The sequence below is a fragment of the Serinus canaria genome, chromosome 18, assembly GCF_022539315.1.
Source record: "Serinus canaria isolate serCan28SL12 chromosome 18, serCan2020, whole genome shotgun sequence".
Lineage (NCBI taxonomy): Eukaryota > Metazoa > Chordata > Aves > Passeriformes > Fringillidae > Serinus > Serinus canaria.
Window position 1 is genome coordinate 454343 of NC_066331.1, and position 12164 is coordinate 466506.

Genomic DNA, 12164 nt, shown 5'->3' on the forward strand with positions numbered 1-12164 from the left:
AACACTGCTCTACTCCATCTAGTATGGGAAAAACAGACTCTATCCCAGTCCAAACCCACTCACTGTGTCACCACGGGGGTGTCAGGATGCTGCTGTCACTGTACCTGTACTTTGTGCCTGGCTGGCTGCTGAGAGTGCTCCGTATCCCCAGCAGTGCCTTGGTCCCAGCGGAGCAGGCAGGGCCACAGCTTTCGAGCACAGCTGGGCCAGGTGTCATGGGCATGTGTTGGCAGGACAGCCACCACCACAGCCACAAATCATGTGCCTGAGCCAGCCTCCTGCACAGCACTGCCATGGATACACGCAGAAGAGGGGGGTAACAGAGATGTTCAACCTCCAGGATGAGAAGAAACAGCAGAACTGGGCAGCTGGACCTAGCCCAAATCCTGCCTGAGCCTGCAGGGAACTCGTGGGAGGTGACAGCACTGACAGTGCTGGATGCTGGATGACACCTGGAGATTGTGAGGCCCACGGTCTGCAGAGGCTCCAGCAGCAGCAGGACTCCTGCTGGCCCAGTTGCCTGAGGCCCTGGTGCTGCTGCTCACGGCAGGGACTCGGGGGTACTCCAGCCCAGGGGATAAGAAGGGACCAGGTAGGAGGGACGGCCACTGGCACAGCCCTGGGGCCACAACAGGTGCTGTGGAGCTGCCAGTGCTGGGCTGGGAGGGTGAGTGAGGCCAGGAGGGTGAGTGAGGCCAGGAGAGATTGCCAAGTGCCAGCGATGGTTGAGTGGCCAGCATGGAATCTGGCCAGCTGGCACCCAGTGTGGGCTGCAAATGCATCCTGGGTGCCCTGGGGCAGGTGCTGCACGATCCCCAGGCCACGTGCAGGGGCCAAAGCCAGGCCTGTCTGCAGCACTGGGGACAGGTCCTGTCTAGAGACGAGCGCAGCCCAGCACTGGCCGAGTCATTGTCTGGGCTAAATGAAAACACATGTCTGGCCTGTAGCTCTGCATGGCTCACAGAGGTGCTGACACTGTAAACAGGGTGGGGGGAGCAGCCTGGCTGGGTTCTTGGGAGGGCCCCAACCCCTCTGCGGATCCTTCCACCCAACCACAGCCTGGCTGCTGCCCCAACAGGCCCCCTCCCTCCCTGTGCATGGCTGGACCCCTCAGCAGAGCAGTGCCAGGGCATGGCAGAGGGATACAGGGGGCACCAGGGCCCCCCAAACCACAGGGGCCAGCCCCAGCTCTCTGAAGCCCTACCTGCTGGCAGACCTGCCCTAAGGGCAGAGTTAAAGGGGACCAAAGTAGGGACAGCACAGAGCCAAACAGTGGTCCTGGTGTGAGGATATGCTGCCCTGTCACCTGGACAGGTCTGAGTGGGGTCAGCCTGGGCAGGCGAGGAGCCACAGCCCCCTTGGTCAGGGGGCCAGGAGGGCCCTGGGGCCAGCAAATGCCCCTTTGACACTTGTGGCTTCTGAAACCACACAAGTTCCTCCTGGGGGCCACAGGCTGGGGCAGCAATTTCACAACATGCTGGCGAGCGTGGGGAGGGCTCCCTGGCCAAAGCCCTGGGCTGCTGCGAACGCTTCTCAGCTGCTGCTGGCTCTGGGAAACAGAGCTGCAGCTCCTGGCTCTGCTCCTGCACCTTGCACAGCATGGCTGCACAGTCGCCAGCTCCCCCCAGCTCCTGCCCAGGGCTCAGCTCTTCCCAGGGCTGACAGTCCTGGGCCTGGAAGCATTTCTGGGGTCAGAGCCTTGTGCAGCCAGGGCTAGGAGAAGACAGAAGGCCAGCACACACCCACACCCCTCGGAGGGTGTGGCCTGGGAATGGCACCAGGATGGGCCCACTTTACACCTGGCCACAGCTGGTGGCCCCACCACCCACACCCCCTGCCCCATAGGCACAGCCACTGTGGTGGAGCCGCAGTAGTGAGGGAACTGCTGCATCCCCCGTGGTCACAGGAGCAGAGAGACACAGACACTGTCCCCTCCCATGTGAGACTTTTTTCTGAAAGAGGTCACCCGTCACCACAGGTATCACCTCACCCAGCTTATGGGAAAAGGGAAGGAAATCCAGCTTCTGAAGAAAATGCCTGATGAAATCCCCCCGTGTGACCCTTTCTGGCTGCACACCCCACTCCACCTGGGGAGCCCCATGGCACACAAGGCACAGCTGTAGAGCTGGGGCTCAGCTGCAACCCCAGAGCATGGACGTCACCAGAGCCACCGAGCCACCGCAGAGGGTTCTGTCGCAATTCAGGGCTGGGCACTAAGGGCTGCACTGGGGCCTGCCCAGGCACCAGCACTCAGGACCTGGACGCTGTCCCGGGGCCGGGAGCACCCTGTGGTGGCGGTCCCTTGCCACCAGGTGCCACTGCCGAAACACTCGTACCACACCTGCTGCAGCTCAGTCAACACTTTACAGGAGAGCCCAGGGCCAAGGACAGAGCTGGGAGCGCTGCCTGACATCCCTCACAGACCCCGGGCTAGGAGCAGGCTAGCAGGGCCTGCCCACAGGCCTCCACTCGGTCCAGATGTCTGTTAAATAAACTCAATGCCCTCGTACTTGACACTGCCAATCCTGGTCTCGGGCAGGAGGAAGCGCCCGTCCAGCGTGAAGGCCATGATGTAGCTGGAGATCTTGCCGTCGTCCTCCTCTGATTTCAGCGCCACGATGATCTGGTCGTCCGTGTCCGGGATGAACTTGAAGGAGGAGAAGCCGTGGGTGGGAACGACGTCGCCCACGCGGCCCACGGTGACGTGCCCGAAGTCCTGGGTGGAGCTGAGCAGCAGGTTGGTGCCCCGCCGCTCGTCCGCCCGCTCGCTGTAGCGCTCGTGGCTGGCGCGGCGCGGCAGGAAGAACCAGCGCTGCAGCGTGTCGCTCCACGAGGCCGACTCGTGGATCAGGTACCCTGGGCAGGAAGGGCAGCGTGACCACACAGGCCACAGGACACAGCCACGCTGGGGCACGACCCTCCCCATCCCCTCCAAAACACCCCACAGCCCCGCACAGGCATCCCCTATGAGCTCTTCCGCCTGCTCCTGCCCCACTGCCTGGCAGCAGCCCCCCAGTTCCTCCCAGAGCCAGGCAGGGGCACTCAGCACATCCAACTCTGCCCAGGGGCACAGCTGCCAGGCCGAATGCCAGCTGAGCCACCCTTCAGCTGTTCCTAGCACAGGCAGCAGAGGAAAAGGACCAGGACAGGGAGAGATCTCTGGCCTCCAGCAGCCTTTAAATCTCCCCCAGTGCCAGTATCCCTGGGGAGGGTGCCTGTATGGCTCTGGAGCCATCAAGAGTGTGGGATATGGGGTGCAGGAGGTTGCTCCATACCTGGGGGCCGGATCCCCGCCGCAGCCCTCAGCGCGTTGTAATTTGTCACCCAGTTCTCGTGGCTCACATCACCCTTGTAGCCAATGACCTTCACCCACTGGGGGTTCTCGTTCACCACTTCCCCTGTCGTGGTGGTCCACTCCTTGCCCAGTCCTCCCACATACAGGTGCTCATCCTTCACTGCCAGCCACTCCGCCTTGAAGCCTGTGGTGGAAAGAATGGCATGAGGGGGGTTCAGTCAGCACGTGACCATCAGACTGTCCCACATGCCCCACACCCTTCACCCCTGAGCCCGGTGCTGGGCAGTGTCCCCCACACAGCCAGCTGGTCTCTGGGCAGGAACTGCCCTCTCTTGGCCAGGCTCAGAGGTCACGGGAAAGGTGCACCCCACCCCAGCAAGGTGAGAAGAGCCAAAGGCTTCACAGGGCAGGAGGGGAGCTCACCTTTGCCCACAGTGCCGTCCCCATCTGGGAGGATCACCCACGGCACCACCTTGTTGCCCTCGATCTGGTAGACCACACCTGTCCGGTCATCCACCGCGTACAGCTTCCCGTTGAAAACCGCCAGCTCCGAGAGCTCCATGCCCCGGCCCTTCTCAGCCAGGTGGGACTGCAGCATGCTCTCATCCTTGTCCCACTCCACCGTCACTCTGTCCCCACTGTCTGACAGAACCAGGTAGCCCTTCTTCAGGTAACTGAACCAGGTGTGCTCCTGGGAGCCGCGGGACTGCGTGTCCAGGTCGGCGATGAGGCCAATGCGGTAGCGCACGCCCTCGGGGTTCCTCTGCGGCGGGGACAGTGGGTAGGTGTCGTTGTAGCGCTCCCCTGCCCGCGGGCCAAGCTGCCAGGTGCGAGGGCTGGGGGGGCCATGCCGTGCTGGGGAGGAGCGGTGCAGGCAGAGCAGCAAGAGCAGAAGCCCCACGCAGGCTGAGGACAGCACGATGGCCTTCCAGCGCAGTCGGAAGCGCGGGTCAGCACCCTTGGTCATGGACGCGAGCACGGGCAGACCACCCACGCTGATCCGCAGCGGGCTCATAGACTCATGGCAGGGCGGCACTGGCATCAGACAGGGGGCGAGCAGAACCTGCTGGAAAGAGGGGAGGAGAAGGTCAAAGAACTGGATTTGGTGCTGACTGAGCTTGGGGGACAGAACACAGCCACGAGGGGCCCCGTCCCCTCTCCTGCAGCAGAAGGTGCTCCCACCTCATGCAGGTAAGAGCCACCATGCCCAGGGTCTGTTTGCTGCTGGAACCACCCTCAGCCCCTCTCACCTGGCTCCTTCCGCGCCCCCTGACCAGGAGCCCCAGCATGTTGGTGGGATTGCACGACCTGCCTGGCAGCTCTATCTGTGCCATGGTCGCTGCAGCTCAGGTAGCAAGCTGAGGCATCAGGCCCAAGGTGAGCCCCGTGACACAGTGTCCTGGAGCACGTCCCCACACGGTCCTGGGAGGACGTGGGCTCCTCTCAGGTGGCAAGGATGACCCTTGCTGCCTCCAGAGTGGTAGAGCAGCCTGGCCCAGCTCCCATGGCCCTGAGAACCGACACCACTGATGAGCCCTGAGCTTGTCCCCAAGCCACAGAGGGACACGTGGCAGCTCCGCCCAAGCAGGATGCCAACACCTGAGCAGGAAGCGCAGTGCCCAAGGGACACACACCCTGACCTGCCCAGCCTCACAGACACGGGATCTCCTCATCCCTGCCCAGGCTCACAGTGTGTCCTCCAAGCGTGAGCATCCTGAGCCTACCCCAGGCTGTGTCCACCCTCTGGCCCGGGGTGCCACCTGTGCCCCTCGGTGCCACCTCCCTCCCTGTAGCACAGGGGACGTGGCAGCACCCCGGGCTGCCCGGGGCAGCCTCCACTGGAGCCGTGCTCAGCCAGTGCCATGCAGCCCGGGTCAGACACCCCCACCTCGGGCAGAGATCCCCAGCCGCCATCGCGGGGCTTCCACAAAGGGCCCATGCCGCAGGGTCTCAATGTGCCTTTCAGCAGCCGGGCTGGCGAACAGAGGCGGCATTGAGCGCGGGGGGCCGGCCCGGGCAGGGGAGCTGCGGCACAGGCACGGAGCGGGGGCACGGGAGCGCCTCTCGTCCCGCCGGAATCCCGGAGCCTGGGCCTCGCAGAGCCCCGGGGATCCCCTCGGCGCACTGAGCCCCACCGCGCTTGCAGCCCGCTCTGAACCCGGCCACGGGGAACCATCAGAACGCCGGGGCACGGTCACGGGGACGCCCGGGCAGGGACACGGAGACCGCCCAGCACCCCCGGGCATGGACACGGGCACTGCCCGCCTGCGCCGGGCGCGCCCCTGCCGACCCCCGCGCCCCCTCGCCGGCCGAGCTGCCGGGGCACCGCCCGGTCTGAGCGGGGCCCTGAGGTCCCCCGCGCCTCCGGGACCTCCGCGCGGGGCACAGCCCCGAGAAGCCCGCCGCTGCCTCCCGGGCAGGCTGCTCGAGGTGCGCGGTGCCCCCGTCCGGTACGGACCCCCGCCTCCCGGCCCCGCGCCCCCCGCCCGTGTCCCCGCTCACCGCGGCGCCGCCTCCCCCGCGCGCAGCCGCCGCCGCCGCCGCCTACAGCTCCCGGCGGCCCCGCGCGCCGCCGCCGCGCCTGGCAGCGGCCAGACCGCCCCGTCTGGCGCAGAAACTACAACTCCCAGGAAAGCCCGCGCGCCACCGCGCCACCACCGCCCCACCCGCTGCGCCGCGAGGCCTGCCGGGAGCTGTGGTCCGCGCTGAGCATGGCCCGCCGGAGTCGGGCGCCGCGCACGGGCGGCTGGAGCCCATCGTCGGGGGCAGTGCGGGGGCCGAGCCGGCTCTGCGGGGTGGGCACAGCCCGGCTGCCCGGTGGGCATAACCCCGGCGCTGCCCTGCTCCAGCCCGCAACGCATTCCTTACTTGTCCCGGTTACCCCCTGTGTCCCGCCGCCACTCGGGGTGGGGAGCGGGGCAGACCCAGCCCCGCGCCTTGGGACCCGTGTGCGTGTCCGGCTGTCAGGGGCTGCAGCCCGGTGGGGCTGTGATGGCCGCAGTGACTTCGGGGCTGGGAACGGCCTCGGCGCCGCCGGCACGGGGCAGGGTCCTGCGCCGGGGCCAGCCGCACCCTCCGGGATCCCGGGCCCGGCGGCGGCTCCGGGGAGCCGCTGGCACGTGCCGCCTCCGCTCCCGGTGCGGCGGCCCCGGAGCACGAACGGCTCGGGCGGCCGGTCCCGGGAGCACGCATGGTTAAGGCAGCCGCGGGCGCACATCTGGCGGGGGAGGGCTGCGAGCCTCGCTGCCTCCTGCGCTTCCCAAAAGTGTATTTCCGCCCGGGCCGGGCGAGCAGAGGCGGCTCCGGAGCGGCAGGCAGCGGTGGGCCGCGGGCAGGCTCTGCGCTGGCCCGGGCGATGCCCTAGGGCAGCAAAGGCAGCGCCGAGAGGGAGAAGCCGTGCCCCGGAGGTAGGTGGGGGGCAGCTTTGGGGGGCCCGACGATCGGCCCCGGAGCTGCAGGGGCCGTGCCCCCATCTGCGGGCGGTGCCGAGGCTCCGGCAGGCGGCTCCGCCTCGCCGGGCGCTCGGGAGTCCGGGCACACGCCCAGCCAGGGAGGCCGGTCCCGAAGCCCCGCCAGCCGAGCCAGGCCCTTGCCCTGCCTGCCAAGGAGCAGTGGGGGCCACGCTGAGCCTCACAGTAGTCTGGGGGCACAGCCCGACCCACCGCGGCTCTGGAGGACACAGATCCCCCCCAGCCCCGCCCCGGCTGCGTTCCCAAAAAACCCTTGGCTACAAACACATCAAACACCCGCTGGGCCACCTTCGGCATCTCTTTGGGGGTCACAGTGGCTGTTGGGGACAACATCTTGCTGGTGCTACAGAAGCTGGAGGGCTGCAGCTACCCCGTGCTCCTTCCCCACACCTGCCCCATGCAGCCCCCACCCTGCTGCCTTCTGGGTCTGCCCTGCTCCAGGGAAAAAAGGGCTCTGCAACTGTTCCAGCGTCACCAGCAGCACACGGGGGACCTGGCCCACCAGCATGACCCCAGGGGCACAGTGGTTTTGGCTGCTGTGGAGGGTAGTTTGTATCCATCACCCTAAACAGAGAGAGAGTGCAGTCCTGCTGCCTCCACACTGCCCCAAGCCCCTCATCCCTCCCCTAGGGTTTGCTCTGTTCCACCCTAGTCTTCATCTCCATCTGGAAAGTATTTTGGGATGTTTTGACTTGCAGTCCCGAGGCTTCTGCAGCCGCTGAGTTTAAATCTCTGCTCCTGGAGAGCAGCCAACCCTCAGGGAAAACGCGTGTCCCTGGCAGGGCTGTGTGTGCCCGTGTGCAGGTGGGCACACGATGCCCAGCACACCTGCAGGGTGCAGGGGGCACGCTGGGGGCCCAGCGATCCCTGTGTGCTGCTGGCAGCCCCCTGCGAGCACCGCACACTCCTGACAGCCTGGGAAGCACTGCCTTCCACCATGGGAACTTCCTGCTGAAGGGTTTCTCCTCGGGCAGCAGCTCCCTGTGACGCTGCGTTCTCCCCAGGGCCGAGCCTGCTCCAGGTCCCAGAGGAACGCCTGGTGTGACGGTCCCAGAGCTGAGGGAAAGCCACAGGCTGCTTCCCAAAACCCGGCACGCTCCGTGCTGCGCTCAGCGCTGCACATCTGGCACAGCTGGAGGCCAGGCAGGCTGGGCAGAGCCAGGGCCAGGGCTGCCCTGGTGACACCTGCTCACCTGGCCCTGGCTGGCCTCCCCCACGTTCTATCCGTGGGTCTGCTTCTCCCCTGCCTCCCTCCACACCTGGCAAGACAACGGAGTGAGGGACAGGGGCACGGGGAAGTATGTGCCGGGCCCAAGCCCTTAGCAGAGGGTTCGAGCAGCAGGAAAAGCCCTTTGGAGCCTTTCCGAATCCCTCCGCCCCTTCCCAGCTCCAGTGACTCACAATCCAGGCATCCGCCCCCGGCCTCGGACGCCCTCCGCACCCGCTGCGGGAGCACACGCGGTGCCTCGGACCCCGCACCTGAGGACAATGGCAACAGCCACCGACCACCGGCTGAGCGCAGGCGCTCACCAAAACCACAGGATTCTGCCCCAAAATCCGTCATGGCCTGGCTGACCGCAGAACACAGGGCCGAGAGGGCGCTCTGCGCCCCGTGACCGGCGCTCCGGGATCCCGGCGGAGCGCGGCCGGGCGGGCTTTGGGAGGGGACTACGGCCAAGCCACACCCATGTCCCCATCTAGGGAGGCACCTGGCTGAGATAGCAGCCGGGGCAGCCGCCGGCCCCGTCCCGGCTCGGAGGCCGCTGCCGCGGGATGCCCACCCCTGTTTGGCCAAGGCTGTCCTGGTGCCACCAGGCCAAAGGGCGAGGTGCTGCGTGCCCGGCCCCACGTCTCCAGCAGATACGCTTCTGATAATAGAGGGAGGGGTCTCGAAGCGCCCGGGCTGGGCCACAGTGCCACCACCACTGCAAATATTAGTTTTGGCCCCAGACAGGGTGTGGGCTCTCAGAAGGGTTTCAGCCAGCTCCCAGATAGGGCTGGCAGCCCACATCCCCCTTTCTGGAGGAGTGGGTGTTGTGCCCTTGCAATCCTTTGGGCTGGCAGTCCCCAGGGCACAGGAGCCCCTGGCAGGAGTGGGGTGCAGATGCCCTCTCTGGGCCTGGCTGGGGTCCCACACCCAGGCAGGGCTGTGCCCTGACATTTGCCCCACGGAGCTCGCTGTAATTTTTCAGGTGCTGACATCCCAAATTGCTGCTTTTGGGCGCCCATGGGAGGCAGCTGAAGCCAGGCTGAGCAGGAGCAGCAGCACTTGGTCCAGGACTTGGCCCGCTCAGAGGCTGCTGCTCTGCTCCACTCTCAGCTCCTGAGGTAATCCCATCTGCCGTATGCGCCAGGGCTCAGGGGCTGCACAGAGCCCAGAGCCCCCTAACTGCCCCAGTGTGGGTCTCCACAGGGGCTCACTGAGGTGACACTGTCCCATAGCCCAGCCAGAACCCGGGGGCTGTGCAGTGCACAAGTCCTGTCCCAGGACAGCTCGGGCCATGGCTGGGCTGGGAGTCTCCTCATTCCTGTCCCTCTCAGCTGTCCCTGGCACCTCACAGGGCACTGCCAAGGCATGGAGGGGCTGTGGGTGCACGGTGTCCTGCTGATCTTCCTGCTGCCCTGCCCTGTGGGGAGCCAGACTAGCTCCATCCCTGATCAGCGATGGTGGACAGACCCCAATGAGGCCCCATCCCAGCACCAAGCTGCCAGGTGAGGGGACCCCAGAGCCAGGGTGCTCTGCAGCGGGGGCCAGGGCAGCCCTGGCACTGCAGAGGGCCCCTGCCCCCCCATAGCTCCTGCTGTGCTTTGCTTTCTGCCTTGCCAGGGCCACGCCAGAGCAGAAAGCTGATGGTGCCCAGGAGGGGCTGCCCCCACAGCGCCACTGTGTCCGCTGCTGCCCCCCACCTGAAAAGCGCTTCTACCCCCAGTACCAGCCCGTGCCTCAGATCAACATGACCATCCTGAAAGGTGAGGGCTGGCAGGACGCCAGGCTGTGCTGCCAGCATGCCCCAGGTCCAGCGCTGAGCTGGGCTCACAGTGCTAGCTCCTGCACAGACTGGGAATGAGAAACTGGGGGGTGTCAGTGGTCCTGTGCCCTGCACAGACAGAGGGCAGGAGCCACACTGGGGTGTGAGCAGCCCCTGCTCTGGTGGCTTCTGGGCAGCAGCATCAGAGCCTGGGGAGGGGCAGGGGCAGGACTGGTGGGTACCTCCTCCCTCCATCCACCTCTGGGGAAGGGGCTTTCGGAGTGCTGGGTCCAGCTCTGGCCCCTGCCTGACAGCCCAACTATCCCTCCTGCTCTGCCCAGGAGAGAAGGGGGACCGTGGTGAGCGTGGCATGCAGGGCAAGTTCGGCAAGACGGGGGTGGCCGGCAGCAGGGGCCACGCAGGGCCCAAGGGACAGAAGGGCAGCATGGGTGCCCCCGGGGAGCGCTGCAAGAGCCACTACGCCGCCTTCTCCGTGGGCCGCAAGAAACCCCTGCACAGCAACGACTACTACCAGACCCTCATCTTCGACACGGAGTTTGTCAACCTCTACGACCACTTCAACATGTTCACGGGCAAGTTCTACTGCTACATCCCCGGGATCTACTACTTCAGCCTCAATGTGCACACCTGGAACCAGAAGGAGACGTACCTGCACATCATGCGCAACGGGGCGGAGGTGGTGATCCTCTACGCCCAGGTGAGCGACCGCAGCATCATGCAGAGCCAGAGTGTCATGCTGGAGCTGAAGGAGCAGGACGAGGTCTGGGTGCGGCTCTACAAGGGGGAGCGTGAGAACGCCGTCTTCAGCGACGAGTACGACACCTACATCACCTTCAGCGGCCACCTCATCAAGTACAGTGGGGACCCCTGAGCACCCGGCCCCCCACTCCTGCTGTGCCAGGCCAGGCGGCCAAGGAGCCCCTGTCCCTCTCATCCCAGGAGTGCCACCCCCATTATGCTATTAGTAACCTAGTGCCACTACTCCCAGCAGCTGCACCAGTGTGTAAATTCCCTCACTCCAGCACCTCAAGGCTAACCAGACACACCTGGGAGAGTTGGAGCAATTGTAAGCTCCTGCCACATTGCTGACCAGGAAGCAGCTGCTCACCTGGGGTGGGCAGGGAGCTCATCCCCTCTCCCTGCTCCAGATCTGGGTGTGCCAGGCTCAGCCTGTTGTGGCCCTGGCTGAGCTGGCACAGCAGGACACTGTGACCGCTGGTGCCCTGGTGCGAGGCAGCGCAGACACCTGCACCGTGCCATGCTCACCTCACCTGGCACAGCCCTGCTCCCTGGCTGGAATGGGCAGAAGGCGCTCAGCACCATCCAGAAAGGCAATAAACCACTAAGGGCCCTCCCTCCTCCCCTGGTGCAGGTGTTGCAGTGGGGGGCTGGGTCCCCCTGTGGGGAGTGAATTGTGTCAGTTCCCTCTGCAGATTCCGTTGCTGCTCACCGCAGCCTCTGCTCAGGAAGGGCTCTCTCCCCGCCGGCAGCCCTGGGCATGGGGCCTTGGCCTCAGCCACTTCCTCTTCCCTTAGGTTATCTGCTGGCCAGGCCTCATGTTTGTGTAGATGCAGCAGTAGCATGGGCCAGCATGCTGAGCCCCCCATTCTGCTCGTGCCACATTAAACACCTCACATTTCCAGCCTTGCTTGCACCCTCAGTGTCCTCCGGCTTTGTGTGTGGGGAGGCTCTGAGGGACCTGGGGCAAGGTTCTGCTCCTGGGTGCAGGGGCTCCCCGGGAGCTGAGGGCTGGCATGGTGCTGCTGAGCATGAGGGGGGTGAGAGGGAAGAGCAAACTGTCCATGGAGAACCAGGAGACCTGTGCCAGGCACTGCATGGGCCAGCTGTGTCCCAAGGGCCAGGAGCTGCATGCAGTGACAGAACTGTCAGCCTGGGAACAGGAGAGGCTGGGAAGGGTGGCAGGGTTGTCAGGAGCGCAGGTTATCCGGCACATCCATGGAGAGGAGATAGGTCTGAGGTGAAGCTGGGCCTCAGGGTCTGGGTTGCCAGGTCCATGGCTGGGCTGAGCCGAGCTGCAGCTGGAAACCAGCAACCCAAGCACAGGAGGGAGGGGACCGGGCTGGGGGGACTCAGGATGACCTTAAATAGAGCCCTGGCCCCACATGTGGGGAGTGGGTGGATGGTGGGGCCAAGTGAGGCAGGTCAGGCCGCTCACTGCTGTGCCTGTGGGGTGGGGGCATCAGCCCAGGGCCCCCGCCCTGTCCCGTGGCATGGCAGAGCTCCTTGGCCGCACTGGCCCCTGGGGACCAGGCACCATCTCCATCCCCGACCGCACAGCAGGGCCGGGTACGGGCACGGGTGGCATCCCAGCACACGGATTGCCATCCCGGCACAGTGCGCTCCCCCGGGACACGCAATCCATTCCGAGGCGTGCGGTTTATTCTCAGG

The 12164-nt window shown here is 65.7% G+C and overlaps 2 protein-coding genes across 7 annotated transcripts; one reads left to right on the forward strand and one right to left on the reverse strand.

Annotated features, from left to right (window-relative positions):
• Positions 1–1928: 1928 nt before the first annotated feature.
• Positions 1929–8407, reverse strand: CANT1 (calcium activated nucleotidase 1). Of its 5 annotated transcripts, none has more exons than XM_018918836.3 (4): positions 8296–8407; positions 3719–4358; positions 3276–3479; positions 1929–2856 (listed from the first exon to the last, which is right to left on the reverse strand). In XM_018918836.3, the coding sequence occupies exons 2-4, from the start codon at positions 4335–4337 to the stop codon at positions 2486–2488; spliced, it is 1194 nt and encodes a 397-aa protein (XP_018774381.2). In that variant the 5' UTR covers positions 4338–4358; positions 8296–8407; the 3' UTR covers positions 1929–2485. The 5 variants fall into 5 exon arrangements, with proteins under 5 accessions (XP_018774381.2, XP_009092539.2, XP_030088047.2 ...); XM_009094291.4 differs by having other exon boundaries at positions 8245–8398; XM_030232187.2 differs by lacking the exon at positions 8296–8407 and adding an exon at positions 5798–5897.
• On the forward strand, positions 6544–11409 carry C1QTNF1 (C1q and TNF related 1). 2 transcript variants are annotated; one of them, XM_030232190.2, is made up of 5 exons: positions 6544–6702; positions 8958–9093; positions 9307–9477; positions 9593–9735; positions 10076–11409. In XM_030232190.2, the coding sequence occupies exons 3-5, from the start codon at positions 9341–9343 to the stop codon at positions 10624–10626; spliced, it is 831 nt and encodes a 276-aa protein (XP_030088050.1). In that variant the 5' UTR covers positions 6544–6702; positions 8958–9093; positions 9307–9340; the 3' UTR covers positions 10627–11409. The 2 variants fall into 2 exon arrangements, with proteins under 2 accessions (XP_030088050.1, XP_030088049.1); XM_030232189.2 differs by having other exon boundaries at positions 9327–9477.
• The last annotated feature ends 755 nt before the right edge of the window (positions 11410–12164 follow it).